The 22055-nt window shown below is 42.0% G+C and overlaps 1 protein-coding gene across 1 annotated transcript in view; it reads right to left on the bottom strand.

The window, feature by feature from the left end:
- Positions 1–712: 712 nt before the first annotated feature.
- DSC3 (desmocollin 3) overlaps positions 713–22055 on the bottom strand; it is a gene marked incomplete at its 5' end in the record, with an annotated part of 40643 nt that continues 19300 nt past the window's right edge. Inside the window, 9 exons of the mRNA XM_081097940.1 lie at positions 713–1939; positions 4488–4736; positions 7676–7797; positions 10361–10585; positions 14520–14744; positions 16502–16644; positions 16753–17009; positions 20357–20542; positions 20927–21061. Coding sequence (XP_080954066.1) covers positions 1742–1939; positions 4488–4736; positions 7676–7797; positions 10361–10585; positions 14520–14744; positions 16502–16644; positions 16753–17009; positions 20357–20542; positions 20927–21061 — 1740 coding nt within the window. The 3' untranslated portion in view covers positions 713–1741. The remainder of the gene's footprint in view (positions 1940–4487; positions 4737–7675; positions 7798–10360; positions 10586–14519; positions 14745–16501; positions 16645–16752; positions 17010–20356; positions 20543–20926; positions 21062–22055) is intronic.

Genomic DNA, 22055 nt, shown 5'->3' with positions numbered 1-22055 from the left:
TGTCCCCATAAACACACACACACACACAGATGTACAGTTAGTTCAAACGACATTCCTATAGCACACTGCCACTTCGTGGGCTCGCGCGGCAAATCCTGCCCCCACAGTCAGATGAAGAATGTTGGGGGGTGGGAGGAAATTGGTCCCAATTCATAGCTGCAAAATTTTAAAGTTAAGTTTAATTATTTTTCTTCCAAAATTTCCTTCTGCTGGTGATAGTAATAAAAGGGTGGGCAAATAAAGGTTTATAGTTGTATGGGAAATGCACAGTTTATTCTTGTATTATTACTATTTATTAATTACTGTAGTATTTATTTGCATTACAACTATAAACCTACTTTTGCCCCATATTTCTAGTTCAGTTTTTAAACTGTCACTTGAAGTAAGTATACAACAATGTGATTAGATTTAGCATGAATTATGTATTCACTATTTGAAGTTTGGAATGTTATTGCCTTGAAGTATGACATAAACAAAGCTTCCCATAAACAAAGCTGAAAAGCCTTACATTTAAGCAACATCTTAAAGGATATTAAACTGCACCAAGGGGTTACGTTTCTCTATATTCTTTTTATTCTTGACAACATTTTGTAATATCTACCTGCCTTAAAATGGAGTAATATGCTTTATTTGAAAATGGCAGTGAATGAAGACGCATGTTTAGCTCTCATTGCTACTTATAACTATGATAGGAATTTTTTTTTTTCAGATTACAAGGCATATCCACAATCCATGGAAGCATAATATGTTCTAATTTCAAATGACTACCATCGAGAGGATATAGGAGCCATATGTGCTAAAGTTGCACATGAAAACATAAAAGTACAATACTCAAGAGAAGAAAAGCAATATTTTCTCAGTATAATTTTCATTACTGGCAAGTTTTCAATAGTAGTCCTGAATCTCAGAAAAAAAAACTTAAGATTTGGAATTATGATCTCAATGAAAGATTTTTAGTATTTTAAATTCATTACAATACTGGCAATGGTGACTGTAGTTTTGTTTCTTGAGGATGAGGAAACTTATTCCTCAGAATAATCCTTTATAAACCATAAAACACACTCCCAAAAGCATAAAATAACAAGTTTTTGGTTCACACTTTTCTAGGGTAGTTGAAAGTGGCTATGTATTTTTGAGACCTTTATTAGGGCAATCGAATAGATAAGACTGCTCTTCATTATCCTGTTGCTAACCAGAAGGAAACAGAAGTCTAGAAATGAAATCATAGGGGCTACTGACTAGGTACTACTGCCTTTTTAGAACTAAAAGAAAAAATCCAACAAAATTTGCCACAGTGTTTGAAATAATCCTATTCCACTTAAATCTAATTTGGAACAAAAACAGAATTTTAGTCCAGATAGCCGTTCTGCCATATTCAACCAAATACAGCTTAGCTACTGTAGGGCTAATATTTACCCAACATAGTTATTGGGATAACATCTGTTAGAGAGCAGATCCTTTATAGACTCCGGTTCCAATGCTACAGCATAAGATCTGCTAATTGTCTGTTTGCTCAGCTCTAAAGAAAGTGAAAATCCCTTTTAACATGTACACTTGAGAGAAAGGATATGCAATAAATTGCTTGAAAAATACAAATTGGCAGTTAGCATAATTCAAATTTTAGAAAAATTCATATATATTCATATGTGAATATTTAGATGATGAAATGGAATTTTACAGTATTCCTTTTGGAAACCTCCAGAATGTCTGACAAAACCATGTAATGGTCGCACTGACACCTTTATCTCTTCGTGCACGTTTCTGCCAATGCGGTAAATTTAGCTCCCAAATGATTTAAAAAGTCCAGGCTCTCTTCCTCCTGCTTCTCACTGCAGCAGCCCACAGAGCCCCCCGGGGAGCCCCTCCCCTCGTAGTGATAGGAAAGGACGTAATCGTGCGATGAGAGGTGATCTTCGTTCTGATTGTACAGGTGCAGTTTCTGCAAAGCAAAAAGAAGCGATTGCATTATTGCTTTAAACACACAAACATATAAACATAAAATATATTTTTTATTTACCTTTTATGTTTAATTTTTAACCAGTGTGTCCTCTAATGGAGTCCTACATACAAAAAATGCACATGATTGGTCTATGTCACAGCCACACCATAAAGTCAGTATATTTCACATTTCTAATAACCCATACGCATAAAAAAAAACACCTATGTATATAAATGTTATATTTAAGTACATTTACATTACCATGAAATGCTCATCCCTACATTTCATATCTAGAGGCCGGGCTAGTGCACAGAATGGTGACCATACACAGGTGGTTAGGAATTGGAGCTTGAATGGTCAGACAGTCCTGACTGGAGTCATGCCTCTCGCTTTACCAACCAGCGATGGGACTGTGAGCCAGGGAGTAAATATTTTTGTCTCCCTCTTCTCAAGTCTAAAATAGACAGCGACTATCTCGCAGGGTCAATTTTAAATCCTGGAGGAGGAGTGCATGAAAACAAAGAGAGAGCAGGTAGACAGCGCTGGTGGGAGTGTTAGGCAGGGAAAGGATTGAAGGGAAAAAATAAAGAGAGAGAGAAGGAACTGAGAGACACAGACAACAGTGTGGTGATTGCTGGGGGGAAAGGAGGTGTTGGAGGTGGGAGAGGGTATAGGAGGGATAAATGGTGATTTTAAAAAGAAGCAAAAATATAAAAAATATTCTTATTCTGCCCAGCACATAGTATACAGACAATAGCTGTTAATTAAAATCGCTATGTATTATGTGCAATTAGAACGTAGGGTTAGAAGAGGTCAATGCGGGGGGGGGGGGGGGCGGCGGGGGGGGGGAGGGGCATATGTAATACTTTCAACATTAAAAGAAAAAAGAAAGTAGGTAAGAATTACCTCATTGGCTTCAGAATCAAGTTTACAAGATAGTCCAAACATGACAAAATAGAAATGCACAAAAAACTTCAATAAAATTTAAAATAGCATAACTCACATTGCAAAAACCTGGCCTTTGGGATGGAGGGGCCAAGCCTTCAGCCACAACTACCCTCCCGTTTGCCTCTGGCCTGTCTGCTGGCCTGTCACACTCCTGTGCCTGCGCCCTCCTCGCCTGTGTGCATCCCTCTCGAACCCCAGCTCACTGTCTTGTCTTATGTGATCAAGCCTCTTCCTTCATGACCCAGGAGCCTCACATCCATGACCTGAGGTCACACTATGAATGCTTCGCCTCTCCCCACCCTGATAGTACATGAAACTGACCATCTAGAAACAGGAATAGGATTTACGCTTGAATTTCATAAACAAAACATGATACGGACATATGATAAGCTACAGCTGCATCACAGAATGTTGCCCATGTGCAGTCCGTCAAAGGATGAAGGGCTTCTGGCCCAGTATTGGTGTTTCAAGGGCACTGGTACCCTCTCATCAAAGGTGTGAAAACTTAGTACCAGGAAGCAATTCAACCCAGTGGTTCTCTTCCTGGGCTGCACCTGTGAGTCACCTGAGGAGCTTTGCCGGGCGGGGGAGGGGCGGGGAGCAAAAAAGCCAAACCAAGTAAATCAGAATCTTTCAAGGGCAAGTGTTATTTTTTAAAAAGCTCCCCAGGAATTTGGAGGTGCCACCAGGATTGAAAATCCCTTACGTACTCTCCTTTCTTTCACACCCTTACTTTCCTCTGAATGAAACACCTGCATGGTCCTTTGTACATTAAAAATCATTCAGAGAGATCATATTATCCCATGTTGATCCTAGAATTGTGTACAGATGCTTGGTTTTCACAGAGAAATAGAGCTCTGATTTGGAGAGTTTTGTGATTGTGAGAAATGAGATTTTTTTTCATATTCTTTCATATTAAAAGAGCTTGTGAGGTAAACACTCACCTAAAACTAAATTGAAACTTAAGGGAGGGATATTAAAAACCTGCAGTGTTCATGAGATTTTAAAATTAAGAGAATATGAGAGATGAAATAAAATCCCTTTTATATTAAACTAGTGGCCCGGTGCACAAAATTCATGCACGGGGCGGGGGGAGGGGGGGTCCTTCAGCCCAGCCTGAACCCTCTCCAATCTGGGACTCCTCGGGGGATGTTCGACTGCCAGTTTAGGCCTGAATCAGCAGTCAGACATCCCTCTCGCAATCCGGGACTGCTGGCTCCTAACCGTTCACCTGCCTGCCTGCCTGATCAACCCTAACCACTCTGCCTGCCAGCCTACTCACCCCCAACTGCCCTCCCCGTCCTGGCCTGATTGCCCCTAACCGCCTCTGCCTCGGCCCCACCACCATGGCTTTGTCTGGAAGGACGTCCAGAAAGTCTCCCGGAAGGTCTCGGGTCTAATTAGCAGATTACCCTTTTATTAGTATGGGTAATGTAACATAATTGAAGAGCAGGGGAACATAACCAGAGATTGAGAAGGAAAGAGGAAACCATGAAGAATATGGAAAAGCAGTTTCTTAAAAAATATATGTCAATTTCAATTTCCTATTGTTCTCCACTTGGATATTTAATTGTAGCATGAATCACTGAGGGAAACTCACTTCGCGAAGGCGGGGCTGAGTGAAACTGTGCCACTCCGAGTACATGTATCTGGAGTTGTCCATGTCCGCGTGTCCTCCCCTGGAGTCCAGGGTGTGGTGATGGCCGCGGCAGGAGTCCAGGGTATGGTGTCCGCCTTTCACCATCTCAATGGTTTCCAGCCCCCCATTTTTCATTCCTGGTCCCAAGGTGCCACAGAAGCCTTGGCTAGAGTTGTTGACTGTCTGGGTCATAAACCCATTGGCAGAACACTGGAATAAAGTAAAATAAGACCATTCATCTGGGGAGAAAATGGGTTCCAAGGCAAGTCACAGGAAGGGGTGGGAGAAAGAACATTTACTCAACCTTTCATTCATTCATTCCTTCATTCACTCATTCACTCAACAGACATCAATCACTTTCCAATGATGTGTTCAGTCTAGAGATGCAAAGATGCACATGGTGTTCAGTGGCTCCGAGAAGTTCTTATTCCAGTAAGACAGATGATAGATAATGACTTTAAGAATGATTATTCTGATAGATAGGTGAACACAGAATGCTACAGGAGCACAGAGAAAGAACATAAAAATGCAAACCCAGAGAGGTTCGCAGGAGCAGACCTGGGAAACTGAGCTGGAGGACTCCCACTGGGAATGGGGAGCAAGAATGCCCCACCTGCAGGAGGGTCCAGGTCCTAGACTTCAGGGCATAGGATGTTTTGGGGTTTCTCACCTTCAGCCTGTTGAGAATGTCTACCACAAAGAGTTCAGACAGAGAGAGGAAGCTGGAGGCTATAAAAGGCCAGAGGTTGAAACCTGCATGCCAGGCTGAAACATGTAGACCAGCGGTTCTCAACCTGTGGGTTGCGACCCCTTTGGAGGTCGAAGGACCCTTTCACAGGGGTTGCCTAAGACCATCGGAAAACACATATATAATTACATATTGTTTTTGTGATTAATCACTATGCTTTAATTATGTTCAATTTGTAACAATGAAATTGGGGGTCACCACACCATGAGGAACTGTATTAAAGGGTCGCAGCGTTAGGAAGGCTGAGAACCACTGCTGTAGACTATACCGAGAGTACGAGGACTCAAAGAAGGGCTTTCCTAACAGGGGAGAAGCATATTGTTTTAATCATTCTAGGCCATAATGTGAAAGACAAGAAAGATGAATTTAGTGTCATGGAGATCAGGAAGGCTAACGAATTATTCTAGGTGGGAAATGATAAGGACCTAAGCCAGAGTAGAAGCAGTAGTGATGAAAAGAAGTCGATGAAAGAGGGTAGTAAAGACCTTGGTGTGTGTGTGTGTAGGGGCTGGGAGAAAGGGGGTGAGGAGGGGGGATGGGAGACATCTGTAATACTATCAGCAGTGAAAAATATATTTAAAATAAAAGAAGTTGAGAACGCCATAGAGAGCTTACTGGTGGTTAGATGGAGGAGGCGGCAAAGGGTCAGGAATAAGTCCTAAGTGCTCTGCTGTGCAACTAGATTGATGGTACAATTCCCATGGAAATAGGGAAGAAGGAAGTGCTTGTGAGTGAGATGGGTGTAAGCCATTCCATTTTGGACATGGTAAACTTGTGGGACGTCCAAGATGCGTACATGAATATGGGGATCTGGAGCTCAGGTGTGAAATCTGAACTGGAGATAGAATTCAGGGAGTCCCTACCCCCTACAGGTGGTAGTTTAAGCCTGGGAATAAATGCCATCACCCAGAGAAGACTGTAGTCTAAAAGACAAGAGGGCTGAGAATAAAACCACAAGCAAAGCCCATTCCAAGGGGTGAATACAGGCATTAGAGCTGTGACAATTGATCCAGAATAGCCAATAGAGGGACCCAAAGAGGGATGACTCAAGCCATGCAAAGGAGTATGGTAAGGAGGCCATTGATCAAAGTAGAAAAAAAACAAAGTAGAATAAGAACTTGCTCAAATAAAGTTAGCACCATTGAATTCGAGTAAAACAGTGATCACTGGTGATCTTTACCAAAAGAACTTCCAAGGAGTGCTGAGGGAACAGGAAGTAATATCATAGGGAAATCGAGTATAAATCCTTCTTTCCAAAAGTTCAGTTTCACACACACACAAAAAAAATGAGAGGGTGGGGGGCGGGGGGATGAGAGAAGTTCAACACAGTTGAGAAGCTTAGTTACAGCAGTCACCTCAGTGGGTCAGTTCTAATCATAAACCACTATGGTCATGACAAGATCTCCCATAACGATCAGGCTGTTGTGTGCCATCTTTTTAGCCATTTAACTTTTTAAATGTAATATGCACAGTCTCTGACTAAAATGGAAGATTTTCAAGTTCAGATGAGTTACTGAACCTAAACTCTGTCTATAAAGGTCATACATACTATCTCACTGGCTTAGAAAAAGATGGAAAAAGAGAATTGCAAAGTAGCCATTTGGTGGCACTGCTAGTCTATGTTTTTTACGTAGGTTGCTGCTACAGTACGTTTTTATTACCAAAAAAAAAAAATCCTGATTTTCAAATCTTGGTAGTATAATTTTGTCATTACAAATACATGCTCATCAACCATATCTCTAAGCAAATGAGAGGAGAATTGAAAATAAACTAACATGGAAGCTGAGCCCACAGTGCTGTTCTACATTCTCTCTGCTCTCTGTCCCTTCCACCCACCTCCAGGTGCTGCCCCAGAGTTTACTCTCCCAGGGAATCACACTGCCTTCAATATGTCAGGGACTTCCAGATTTACTCCCCAGTCCCGATTTCTCACCCAACTCCCAATCCCATCTTCCAACACACACACACACACACACACACACCACACTTTGATATTTTCTTCATTTATCTTCAGAGTTTTTAGGAAGTGATTTTTCCTATTATAAATAGTCAAAGAAAAAAATAATCTCTGGAAATATACATTGCAGAGAGCAGTCAAATAGATTGTTATTATAATTAATGTACAACCTCAAAGAACAAGTTTTAATGATAGCACTAGAGAGTGGAAGAAAGATAACCGAAACAATGCATCCGGTCTAAACAGTGAAGTAAACGCCACTGCATGAATATCCGAATACTGACATAATATACTTACGATGCAAAATCTTATGCCTGCAAAATCTTACCCAATTAGAAATATAATAAACTTCTTGATGTCAAAATAACTTTAACCTCATGAGGACAAGTTAAGAATTTATGGGAGATGCTCAGAGATAAATATTCATTTAAGAAAACTACTTACCACCTTATCATCTCCAGGAGCCTCTGTATTTGATATAATTAAATTTTGCTGCGCCAGATCTTCAGGAAAACGTTTCTTGTTTCTGGCACCAACGACTCCACATACTAAAGTCAGCAATACAGCTGAGTGTGGGGAAAAAATGAATACGCAAAGCTTAACATACATAGAATAAAATACCCATCTTTTGTTTATCTTCTCACGTAAGGTGCACAGGAGACAAATACAGCCACTAAATATGTTGTCCCCTGAATCACCTTGACCTTCTAAATCAACATACCGTGACATAGCTTAGGTTTTAAAATGTGGCATGATTGTATGTATATTTTGATGACAGTCCTCTTTAAGAGTCTGAATTCTACCCATCACATTAAAGTGTTTGGGGTCATGAGTTAAACAGCACATTTTAAAAAGCTCACTGACGTTTCTTTGAGACAAAGACTCTAAAGAGCGTTACTGATTCCCAAAAGGATGGCTGGCCTACAGGAAAGCAGGACAAAACATTTTACCCAGAATCGATTTATCTCCAAGTATCTGAACGAAACCTATGTATATTTTCCTATTCAGAATTTTCATTCTATATAATAAATGTGGGAGGTTGAAACATAGAATAAAACGAAGAGTAATAACAACAATTCTTAATAATTTTCTACACACTGCTGTACCGCACACTGCCAAACCACAGCTCCAGTCCAGCCCACCACATGTTTCTGAATGGCCCATAAATACGGTTTTTATATTATTAAATGGTTTACGAAAATCAAAGTAGTTTATTAGATGTAAAAATTACATAAAATTCAAATTTAGTTTCACAGATAAAGAACACAGCATGCCCATCATTTAAATATTTTCTATGGCTGTTTTCTTGCCACAGATTTGATTGGTTATAACTGAAACCACATGGTCTGCAAAGTGAAAATATATACTATCCAGCCCTGGAAAAAGCGTGCCAACCCCTGCCTTCTCTATGCCCTTTGTGTCCAAAAACCATCAACAAGAACCTGCAGCTAGGCTTGGCCTAACATTTACTGAAATTGCAGTCTCTACCCCCAATCTCTCACACTCACCCCACACATTATACAGCACTGTAGGTCCTCATTATTTTGCTTTTTCCCCCTCCATAGCATTTAATTTATGTATTAGTTTGCTGTCTCAAGACAGACTATTTTTTTTTATTGATTTCAGAGAGGCAGGGAGTGGGAGAGAGAGAGAGAGACATCAATAATGAGAGAGAACCATTGATTGACTGCCTCCTGCACACCCTCAACAGGGGATCGAGCCCACAACCCAGGCATGTGCCCTGACCAGGAATCAAACTATGACCTTGTGGCTCACAGTTCTATGCTCAACCACGGAGCCACACTGGCCGGGCAAGACAGACTATTTTTGTTTGTTTTTTTTGTGTTTTGTTCTTGATGAATCCCATGCATGTAGACACAGTTTTTGGCATATCACTGGTGTTCAATATACATTTATCTTGTTGAGTTGGTGAGAAATAATGAACACTTATTAGAAGTATACTGTGCACTGTTGTAAGCTCTTCACATGCATTAATTAATCCTCAGTGCCACCCCATAAAGTAGGCTACTATAATTATCTCCTTTTACAGGCGAGGAACCTGAAGCGCAGTTAAGTAACCTGCCCCAGGTGACATGGCTGGCAAATGATAGAGCTGGGGTAGAAACCCAGACAGTCCGATTCCAGAGTCTTGCTCGTAATCACTGCCCCTCTCACAGAACAAAGGATCAGCTGGTCTGAACTGCAGGATTGGGTGGAAATAAAACGAGAGGAAGAGATATGGTGTCATAGGGAGCTAAATTGGCAAGATAATGTCAATGAAGAGATATTGCTGACATCTCCCCTAAACCTGTGGCTCAATGGTGAGAGGACATGAAATGAAAATGGCTTTTAGTGAACTTTCACATCGCAGAAGATTTAGGTTGTTTTATACTCCTGAAAGGGGCAGTACCAGGACCAAGAAATAAAATTATACATTGACAGACTTAGCACAATCTCAGGCATTTTCAGGAGTTCTGTCCAAGCCCTGGCTGGTGTGGATCAGTGGACAGAGCATCAGCCACACACCAAAAAGTCTTGAGTTTGATTCCTGGTCAAGGGCAGGTACCTTAGTTGCAGGTTCGAACCCTGGCCCAGTGGGGCCTCATGCGGGAGGCAATAAATCGATGTGTCTCTCTCACATGTTTTTCTGCTCCCTCCCTCCCTTTCACTCTCTCTAAAAGTATGTGGAAAAAATATCCTTAGGCAAAAATTAACATTAAAAAAATAAAGGAGTTCTGCCAGGCCAGTGTGGCTCAGTGTTTGAGCATCGACCTATGAATCAGGAGGTCATGATTCAATTTCTGACCAGGGCACATGCCTAAATTGCAGGCTTGATCCCGAGTATGGGGTGTGCAGGAGGCAGCCAATCACTGATTCTCTCTCATCATTGATTTTTCTATCTCTCTCCCTTTCCCTTCCTCCCTGAAATCAATAAAAAAAATATATTTTTTAAAAAGAGTTCTATCCAAAGTTGAAATATTTCATCTCAAAAAGGATCCTAACACGAAAGGAATTTGTAAAGGGAACTCATACCTGATGGATAGTTGGACACGATCACTTTTTAAGGACCTTCTCCTACACTCGGATTTTTACTATATATTTAAGTTTTAAGTAAATAAAAGGACTTACAAAACAGTAACGCTATGCCCAGCAGGATCGCCAGGATCGCCCACTTGCCGAGTGACACCCCCACACTCCTTGCAGCGGCCAGGCACTGGCTCGGGTGAGTGCAATCGCACAGGTTCACTCGCAGGGTTTTCGTGGCCGACTGCCCTGCTCTGTCTTTCACAGTCACGGGAATATAGTATTCCTTAACCTCCGCATTCTTCCGGTAGGAAAGACGGGCAGCTGTATCTGCAATAGAAGAATCAGAATTTCACGAACATGGCCGCCTCCCTTGGCATTGGTCTCACCGCACTTGTTTGTACGTAACTATTTGCCACTTAAATACAAATAAAGACGGATGCCTCTCTCCAACTTTGCCAGGCACTAGCCTTACCGCGGATGTGTTGCTCACTGTAACTTTTTAGAGAGAAGCTTAAGGAAAGAATTTGGCATCAGAGTGACCCAGTAGCATTTCAACAATATTTAATAGTTCCTTACTTATTCTCTTTTTTACAAACTAATAATGCTAGATTGGCTTTTAAAAAATTATCTTTGCTGTTGAAAGTATTACAGTAGTCCCCTTTCTCCCCCAGTGAGTCCCTCCACCTTGTACCGGACCCCCTCTCCTCCCGCCTGGCTTTCACCTCACTATTGTCAGTGTCCATGGGTTATGCATATGCATACGTTATTTGGTTAATGTCTTCCCACTCCCCCTCATCCACCCTTCCCTCTTTTAACATACACTTCAAGCGTTTTTCTGTAGTAGCAGTTCATGACACTCATAAGGAATTAACACATACAGTCACACACAAGGGGTGTTTTAAGTTCACATCCTCTTATCCATGAACCTTCTCGTACCTACCTGTCCATTATAAGGAAACTTTTCAAAACACAGTGGACCCTTTGTGGTTAATGCCCTGCCTCTGGAAATAATCTCAATATCAGAAACTAATCAATATCAGAAAAACAGCTCTCTCTATATCACAACAGTACATGTGTATCAACTGTGATATTACCCCCAAAAGTCTCCATACCTTATTCTGATGACCTGATCACCCCCTGACCAAAGGCTCTACACATTTCCAACTGCAATGACAACCTTCTGGAGCTTTTGCAATGCACTAAATGGACTGACAGAGCATAATACACACCCGGGAGCCGCCCGTGATTTTTAAGCTGTGCTTAAACGCACTGTTATCATTGGGAGGACGGCACCATGTTTGGCTGCACCTCATAACCAGCTTCCAGAGGAACGTGAGGCATCACTCGGGTTCCTTCTGCCCTTCCGAAGCATCCTGTGCCAGAGGTAAGACCCCTCAAGGCCGCACCTGAGCCCTCACCCTGCTCCCTCACCCACCAGTGCATCAGCCTCTGACCCTCCTTGCCACTCACTCTGCCCTCTTCAAATTGCCTCCTAAGGGTCACCAAGTCACCTGTTTACGACATAAATCTGGACACAGAGTTGCCTTTATGCACCCCCAATGCATACGTGTCATCACCTACTATACGAAGGCCATTCTCCTTGGCCTGGTCCAGGAGGCTCCTCACTTCCAGATTCCATCCTTCCTCCCGCCCATTCTCCCAGCATTCCAACTAAAACTTTCTAAACGCCAACAACACTGATCTCCTTACTACCCCAGGACTTTCCTCCTTTCATGCCTATATATTAATGAATTAGTGATCCAAGAAACATTTATTAAGCAGTTAGTGTCTACTAAGCACTGGGCCAGGTACTGGAAATACAAAAATAGATTGCAATGTCTTGAGAAACTCGTGTATACGTTGGAGGAGAAATGTAAACGATGACAGTACCACACAAAAAGCACTATAACAAAGGTAGCGGAAGGCCACAGTGTCCCTGCTTCTACTCCCAGAAAGACTTCTTAGACGTGCGGAATCATGTCTTCCTTGCTAATCTCTATACACACCCCAGGGTCAGCAACAGTGCCTGGGAGATAGTAGGTGCTCAATAAATAGTATGAATTAATATCAAGCTAAGATATGGGAAGGAAGGTATTCTAGGCAGAAGTAACAGCATACAGAAAAGTCCAATTACACGAGAGAACATGACATAGCAACAAAGAAGCAGTGAGTCATGGCTGAAATACAGGACACACTCCTCAGAAACCAGTCACAGGCCCTGTCAGAGGCTCTAGCTCTAGAGTCTAGAACCAGACCTCTGTCCATATCCCACCCGTCCCCTTCCAAACTACCGCCAAGTGCCTGGCCTTGACCCCAGACTCCTCACTTCCGGAGCTGGCTTCCAACCACATTCAAACTGCCCACCGTCCATCCCTCTTCCCCTCCCTGGAGTTGCTTAAAAATAGCAACAACACTTGAGTGATAAGCTGCCCAATATTTTAACACAGCAATTTTGTCTTCATTGTCAAAGTAAATTTTGCCACCTGAAAATTACTATTTCTCTCATTTTGTGTACAATATATAGCATAGGCCCCCTACAATATTTGTACAAGGTTGTTAGGCTTTTAAAATCTGTTAATAAGAATCAATGGTGCCGGGAGCCGGTCCATCCTTGCTATTTCAAGGGACCTGGCATATATGGCATACTGTTCTTAATATGTTTGCTCACCTTCTTGGTGCTATGTGCTTTAACCAAGGTCACCTCTCCAAGAAAGGTTGTTTCCCCAGGTAGGGATTTTCCCCTGAAGTTAGGGAGGGAAGAAAACCCCTTAACTAAGTGCCAGGTGGGTAATTAATCACTTTAACTACGAACAATCATGCTTAAGCTACATAATCTTTACTCCCTGGAATGGAGATAAGAAACGCCCTAACCTTTGGAATAGAGATTGATAGGATTGGAATCAACTGGTATAAATACAGATGTAACAAGACAACAGGACACAGAACTTAGAAGACAGAATCAAGAGAGACAGAACTTAGAACACAGAACTTAGAAGACAGAACCTACACAGAACCTAGAGACAGAAGAACTTCGCTGGAGAGAACATGGCAAAAGATCCTGAACTGAACCTGACTACAGAAATTGGCAAGAGAACCTGACTAGAACCTGGTGACTGAACCTGGCTGGAGAACCTGGACAGAACCTGGCTGGAGAACCTAGCGAGGGAACATGGACACAGAACCTGGCTGGAAAACCTGGATAACCTAGCAAGAGAACATGGACACAGAACCTGGCTGGAGATCCTAAGCAGAACCTCTCTGGAGATCCAGACCAGAACTTGGCTGGAGATCCTGGCTGGAGATCCTGGCTAGGCTGCTGATCAACTGAACACTGTCTCCATGTCCTTCCTTCTTCACCGACTCTGTCTACACCTTTGGGGACCCCTGGACCCGCTGGGGTTGGACCCCAGCATCTGGCGCCCGAATAGGGACCCCTAGGTAAGCGCCCCGCACTCGGGACAGATAGGACTCCACCGTAGGAAGAGGGTGGATAGTCTTCGCCGACTCCGTCCACACCTTTGGGAACCCCTGGAACAGAATTCCCCTAGAGATTGATAGGATTGAATCAACTGGTATAAATATAGATGTAACAAGACAGCAAGACACAGAACTTAGAACACAGAACTTAGAAGACAGAATCAAGAGAGACAGAACTTAGACACAGAACCTAGACACAGAACCTACACAGATCCTAGAGACAGAAGAACTTCACTGGAGAGAACATGGCAAAAGATCCTGGACAGAAACTGGCCACAGAACCTAGAGACAGACCCTAGCAAGAGAACCTGGCTGAAGAACTTAGAGACAGAACCTGGCTACAGAACCTGGACAGAACATGGCAAGAGAACCTGACTAGAACCTGGTGACTGAACCTGGCTGGAGAACCTGGACAGAACCTGGCTGGAGAACCTAGTGAGGGAACATGGCTACAGAACCTGGCTGGAGAACCTAGCAAAAGAACATGGACACAGAACCTGGCAACATGGACACAGAACCTGGCTGGAGATCCTAGCCAGAACTTCGCTGGAGATCCAGACCAGAACTTGGCTGGAGATCCTGGCTAGAGATCCTGGCTAGGCTGTTGATCAAATGAACGCTGTCTCCGTGTCCTTCCTTCTTCGCCGACTCCGTCTACACCTTTGGGAACCCCTGGACCTGCTGGGGTTGGACCCCAGCACAATGGTACATGTTTCCTGTGAGTAACCAAGTAAACCCATCCTCAGTTGTTTCAGGGCAGATAAGTGAGTTTTTGAGTGAGTACCATTAACTTTGGAGAGGGTCCATATTTTGTTGACTTCTGGAGACGGGTTTGCCAGGCTGAAGTAAAATGGAGCGCCGTGGATAGGCTCGTCGGCGTCAAAAGCTGAAATGTCAGCATACCCCATCTTCGGTTTGCAAATTGTCACATAGTCTTGACGTATTTCTGGCGCATTATCATTCACATCTTCGATGCTCACAGCAAGTGTTCCAGTGCACGATCTGCCGTCTAGGAAGAAGGGCAATAGGTTTAGTGTAATTTGTCAAGTCTTTTATAGTTTCTTAAGAATAGAATCAAATAGAAATTAAATAGGATATATGGTTTTTAAATCAACTCCTGGTTATTAAAATAAATGATAAATAAGAAATCCTAGCCCTGGGTGGCTTGGCTCAATGGATAGAGCGTTGGCCTGCGGACTGAAGGTACCCAGGTTCGATTACAGTCAAGGGCACATGCCTGGGTTGTGGGCTTGATCTCCAGTAGGGGGCGTGCAGGAGGCAGCCGATCAATGATTCTCTCTCATCATTGATGTTTCCATCTCTCTCTCCCTCTCCCTTCCTCTCTGAATTCAATAAAAATATATATTAAAAAAAAAAGAAATCCTATATAATAAAAGGGTAATATGCTAGTTAGATAGGAGGTCCTTCCGGACAAAGCTGGGGCCAGAGGGAAGCTTGGTCCCGGCTGCCTGCGGGTGGCTGGAGAGAAGTCAGCCCAGGTCCTGGTGCCAGAGGGAAGCCGGTGCCAGCAGCCGGGGGAAGGAAGGCCCACTCTTGCATGAATTTCATGCATCCGGCCTCTGGTATATGGATAAATGAAACCTGCCAATCATGAGCACTACTGTTGATAATATCAGATACAACTGCCAATAAACTTTACCAACGTTATTACCAAACAATAAAAATAAATGTCTGAATTTCAACTCCATTTCCTTGGTTCCCTTCTGGTACAGGTGTAACCGAGTAGTGACATAACTACAGAAAAGTATTCCAATCCCAGAACACATTAAAACCACTGAGGCAGCATTGTTTAAATAGATGATGTCCAGGATCCCAAACCAGGGACTGTGGTTCAGTCAGTCTGAGGTGGTGTCTATACCTTGATATTTTTTTTAAGTGTCACATATTATTTGAAGATAAAACCAGGGCTGAGAAGTTCTGGGTTACTTTAAGAAACAGAATTCAAAGAAAGAATCATTTTGACCTAAAAGTCAGCTGAGCTATTGAACGTCTCAATTTAAAGTTACATATATACCATGGAATCCCTTGCAGCTGTTAAAAAAAAAAAAAAAAAGAAGAAGGATCTCTTTCCCTTTGAGACAGCATGGAGGGACCTGGAGAGTAGCATGCTAACTGAAATAGCCAGTCAGAGAAAGACAAGCATCACATGACCTCACGCATATGTGGAATCTAATGAACAAGGTAAACTGAGGAACAAGATAGATCCAGAGACAGGGAAGCTTGCCACAGACTGAGGATTCTCAGAGGGAAGGGGGTTGGGGAGGAGAGTAACCGAAGAGCTTATATGCACATATGCACAGTTCATGGACACAGACAATAGTCGGGGGGAGGCCTCGGGAAGGGATGGAAGTAGGGAGAAAGGGGTCAAGGGAAAAACAGCGGGACATCTGTAATACTTCCAACAATGAAGACAAATTTAAAAAATGCACAGTTAAAGTGACATGAAGAGTTCTAGGAGAGCCTGGGGAGACCCCTTCACCAGCCCTAGACCTCAGTCGCACCGTTGTCCCCTAACATGGTCTGTCAGCCTTTAAGGCCCGCCATGCGGGAGGCACGATGGTACAAGACAAGGCTCCTGTTCCAAGTGCCTTCACCTTGTTACGTGGCTAAGAGAAGCAGGAACAGAGTCTTTAAAGGCATTTCCAAGAACTCAGCCTACTTATCACAGGAATAATTCTGCATGAGAAAAGTCGCATTATCCTCCAGTTCTTTCAGTAAATACCAGCTGAAGGCGTTTTTGTCTACCTTGGTCTATCGCCAGGACTGTGACGTTGTAAAAGTCGCTCCTGGGGGTGGCAGCCTCCCTGTCCAGAATTTTGGAAGTCTGGATGGACCCCGAAATTTCATCAATGGCGATCCACCCGTTAGGATCGTGCAACTTTTTGTACCTGTTAATAAAAAACGTATTAAAATCGCAGTCTAACATGTATTAAAGTAAGTGACTGTCTCAATGGCTCCAACTGCATGTCAGTACGTGGGTGTAGATGTCCTTGTACCTTATCCCGCTGCTACTCTTGGTTTCGGGGTCATAGGCCTTGTAGCCATCCATCCTGGACCCCACGGCCGAGTTCTCTTTAATCCGCACATACTGGGCGGCAGGCTTGCATTCGGGCCCTTCGTCCTGGTTCCGCACGTGGACCGTGACCACAGCTCTGTTGGTGGGTGTCCTGAGCGCCAGGTCTCTAGTAAAAGGGGCTTCGTTGCTCACCCCAATTTCCAGGACCACTTTCTGGTTTTCTTCATAATCCAGTGGCTTTAAAAAGAAACACATGTACTCAGGCTGAGTGTACAACACACCTGGTATTTCAAGCAGCATGGGAACTTGTGTCCACACAGACAGTGACGCACGTTCTCCAGGTTAGTCAATATTAACTTTTACTCTTTGCTAAAGAGGGAGGAATTATTCACTAGGCCTTTCTATCAGAGAGTCAGAGGGGTCCCAAAGTTCCTGCAGGGGCTTACAGAGTTATGAAAAAGCAATTCTTTAAATACTTACATGCTTCATTCTCACTAAAAATATTATTCTGAACCTGGAGATAATGCAAAAAAAAAAAAAATGGCAGTATTGTATGGCCCTGCTTTAGTGCACTAACAGCCCAGCGTACCGGCCATCTGACTCTGAAGGATAGAACCATGTGCCCTAACCGGTTTGGCTCAGTGGATAGAGCGTTGGCCTGCAGACTGAAGGGTCCCAGGTTCGATTCCGGTCAAGGGCATGTACCTTGGTTGCGGGCACATCCCCAGTAGGAGGTGTGCAGGAGGCAGCTGATCAATGTTTCTAACTCTCTATCCCTCTCCCTTCCTCTCTGTAAAAAAATCAATAAAATACCTATTTTTTAAGAATAGAACCTTGTTTGACTTACTATTTACTATTGACTGGGGCCCACATACTTCACAGTTCTTATAAAATTAGATGTCGACTTAAACAAAATGGAAAAGGTTCAATACTCGTATTTTCTCTCTGATAGAAAAGGTATTCCAAGTACATGTTTTAAAACACGAATATCATTCTATCAGGCATATAACTGAGCAATCATCTTTCAGCTTTTCCTTTTCTCAAAACTCATCCTGGGTCTCCCTTCTTCTTAGGCATCTGCTGTCTTTTTGCTGGTTCCTTCATTAAAGGCTAAGTAGAACTTTTACCCACGCTCACTGTTTTTATGAAAATTATGTTTCGACAATTTGAGAATTAATTGTACTTTGGCATTGTCTGTAGTTTATCCCAAGAAACTCTCACTGTGAGAACGAAGTTGAGTAAGAGAAACAAGACATGCTTAATGGTGCTATTATTATAATCATCCTGTTTTTCAGAGCAAGAAAGTGGGGAAGAGGAGTTGAACTGATTTTCCCACGGCTCAGAGATTCTCGGCTGAGCTGGAGTTTGAAGCCAGGCGGTCTGGCTTGGGTTTATTTCCTTAATCGCCACACTATACTTGCTTGGCTACTCCATGCTGCTTAACTGGTTCGCTAGCCTCTCAAATTTTTTAAATCAATCCTCTGACTAGAATTGATTTTCAGATAACAAATCAAGCAAAACCCATAACACACTATTCTACACAAAAAGTTGAAACACTTTCTCTTTTGTTCTCTTCAATTTATCAAAATAATCCTGGCTGACAGAGAAATACAAGAACCACATGATTTTACTCATATGTGGAAACTAATGAACAAAATAAACTAACAAAATAGAAACAGACTCATAGGTATGAAGAACAGACAGGCAGCTCTCAGAGGGGATGGGGGTTGCAAGGCTGGGTGAAGAGATTAAGAAAAAAACAAACTCAAAGACACGGCCCACAGAATAGTGATCGCCAGGGGAGAAGGGAGGTGGAAGGATGTAGCTAAAAAAAGGGGGATGGAAGGAGACTCATACAATACAATATATAGATGATGTATCATAGAATTGTACCCATGAAACCTATATAATTTAATTAACCAATTAGAGGCCTGGTGCACGAATTCGTGCACGGGTGGGGTCCAGCCGGCCTGCCTAGATCAGGGCCGATTGGGCCAGGCCAGCTGGGGGGAGGGCATGCAGGAGGTTGGCCAGCCAACCCCGCACCCTGGTCGAACTCCCGGTCAGTCGAACTCCCGCCTGAGGGGACAATTTGCATACTAGCCTTTTATTATATAGGATGTCACTCTAATAAATTCAGTGAAAAAGTAAAAAAAAAAAAAAAAAAAAAAAAAAAAATCCTGGCTGAACATGGAACAAAGTCAAAGCTCATGAGTAACATCTTTGTTTCAAACCTTTCCCCACACCTAGGTATTAGACCGTGAAACTAACATCATGAGTCCATTAAGAAGTCAAGAAAATTTTGGAATCTTAAAATCCGCAAAATGCAAGTGAAATGCTTTTGATTTTTATGTCTAGCCCAGAAACTAGAGTCAAGAGGGACAATGAGTTACTATCTGTTGATTTGTTGCTAATGAACACCATCTCACAAATTACATGTGTTAGGATGAGCGTGCAGACAGGTGGAGCACCTGCTGACAATGAGAAGTAGATGGAAATTGAGGCGACAGCTGCTGCCCGGGAGGAGGTGCAGTTATTCCAGCCAGAGCCACCTGCTACATAAAGCAAAAGCCTCCCCAACGTCTATGTCATTTTTCAAGGCTTCGCCTGGCTATTATCTTAGTGGCTTAAAACTCTGCGAGATCAGAAATCTGCTGGGATGAAATCAATGATTAATGAAAAAAGCATGAGTTCTCTTCTACCATAGGGTATCTTTTTGTTTCATCAATTGAAATAAATTGTTAAAAAAAATAGCTTAATTCTGCATTGAGATACTAACAATTCCCTAGAAAGCAAGTGTTGTACTGAAGTGAAATGCCCTCTTTGTTGAGAGGGACACAGAACAATGGTTTCCTCACACAAGCCCACATGCGCTGCTGCTGCTGCTGCAACAGAAGCAAACAAGCAAACAAACACTGAGATGGGAAGCTCCCCCAGGACTCAGCTAAATCATGCCTGACGGTTCCAGAAAAGTTATCTTTTCTTTAAAGACGAAAGTCATCTTTTTATGAAAAATTACAGATAGATTATGTTAATATTTGTAAATGTACGAATAATAGCCTATAGTTTATAAATGCTTTCATTTTCATTATTATATTGAATAGCTACTAAGGAGGCAGAGATCATGATTATTCACTTTTTACTGATAATGTTTCATGGGATGAATAATTAAGGGGCATTGGGGATGTTTATCTTAGAGAAGGTAAGGCTCAAGTGGACATAATGGCTTTTTCAATAGAATGGTACCTGTTCTGTGTAGGGTTAGCAACAACACGCAGGTCACAGACGTGGGATATAAGGAGAGTAACGTAGGCACAGCACAGTAAAGACTTCTGGGAATCAGAGCTCTCTACGTATGGAATAAGCTGCCCATTGAGGTATGGAGATCCTTATACTTGAGCATGTTCAAGCATAAGTTAGGTGACTAATAACTGGCAAATAAATTATAGAAGAAAGGCGGGCATTCGATGGGAACAGTAGGACTAAAGGGACTACGTTCCCTCAACTGAAACTATTTAGTTGATTAAACCATTAGTTTATAAAATTTAACTTGCCAAGTTGTCCATTATCTATTATGAATGTACCTTTACAACACACAGAACTCCTTCGTTAGTTTCTTTGTCTGTGGTGATTTTGAAATGCCCGTTTTCATTGCCCTTCAAAATAGTAAAATTGGCTCTCCAATTGGCGCTGTTCACTAAATCCTTATCTTCTACAGGTAGTCGTAAGATTTCCATGTTGTATGTATTTTCCTCTACTGATGCTTCATACTGAAATGGAAAGGACTCGTTAAAAATATTGTATAAAGGAAACATTTACAAAAAAAGTAAAATATATCTTCTACCCCAAAAGTATTTGTTCTTATAATTTTTCCCTAGATTATTTTAAAACTATGAATCTCAAATAGTATTGTTTCATGACGACATCTTTGGAATGAAAACAATTTCATCACAATGAAGACTAATGTTACAGATCTTTAACAAGAGGTCAGTAATATAAATAATACTATGAATAAATAAGATAAATTTATGTATCTACTACTTAATTTTATTAAAAAAATAAGCATATATATTTCAAGGCATGATAAATATTTATTAATTCAGATCAAATAACAAATGCCAACAGACAGGGATAGATTCTGGAAATATACTTACAGTACTTTGTTTGAAAACAGGTGAATTGTCATTTGAATCTGCTACAGTTATCAGGCAAGTCGATGTGCCCACCAATCCAAAAAATTGACCATCCATATCTTGTACTTTCATTATCAATTTGTACTTGTCTACAACCTTAAAACAAAGCAAATATTTAATTAGGTTTTTACAACTTTATTTGGATTTATAAATTAAATTTTAATTGTATACTCTTCTATTTGTGTGTATTCATGCTTTTATTTCCACATTCGCATGTACTCTAAGAACTTGGTAGACAGGGATAAAGCTGAAAAGGTAAGCAGAGCTTAAATTATAAAGAGTTATACTAAGAACTTAGACTTATGTTTTAAAATATATTGTGATTGATTTCAGAGAGGAAGGGAGAGGGAGAGAGACAGAGAAACATCAATGATGAGAGAGAATCATTGATTGGCTGCCTCCTGCATGCCCCCTACTGGGGATAGATCCAGCAATCCAGGCATGTGTCCTGACTGGGAATAGAACCATGACCTCCTGGTTCATAGGTCAACACTCAACCACTGAGCCACACCAGCCAGGCTCGACTTATGCTTCATTTTATTTTTTTGAAACCCTCCTGACAGCGGTTCTCAACCTGTGGGTCATGAACAATGAAAATACATCCTGCATATCAGATATTTACATTATGATTCATAACAGTAGCAAAATTACAGTCATGAAGTAGCAACGAAAATAATTTTATGGTTGGGGGTCACCACAACATGAGGAACTGTAGTAAAGGATCGCAGCATTAGGAAGGTTGAGAACCACTGCTCCAGTAGCTTCCCATCTTCCTCAAAGTAAAAAGCCCAGTGCCCTATAGACCCTCTAGGAGCTGACCGCTGTAACCATAGACGTATGCTTTACATGGCAGGTGGCAGAGAAAGGTTTTCTTGAAGTCACAGAGGTAGCACAATTTAAAAGCATTTTGAGTTTTTTGAAAGAATATTATTGAAGGAAGTTGAGCAAAGTTTCGAGTGAGCTGATCTGGAAGCCAAAGAAACCAGTTAAAGAACTCCTAAACTAGTCTAACACGCGTGGTCCTAATCTGAGGCAGTCGCAGTGAGGACAGAGGATAAAGGTGACAGGGAAGTTAGGTGGGAGTCAGAAT

The sequence above is a fragment of the Myotis nattereri genome, assembly GCF_964212035.1.
Source record: "Myotis nattereri genome assembly, chromosome: 8".
NCBI lineage: Eukaryota > Metazoa > Chordata > Mammalia > Chiroptera > Vespertilionidae > Myotis > Myotis nattereri.
Note: the sequence above shows the minus strand (reverse complement) of the source record. Positions and strands in the feature narration are given on the sequence as shown.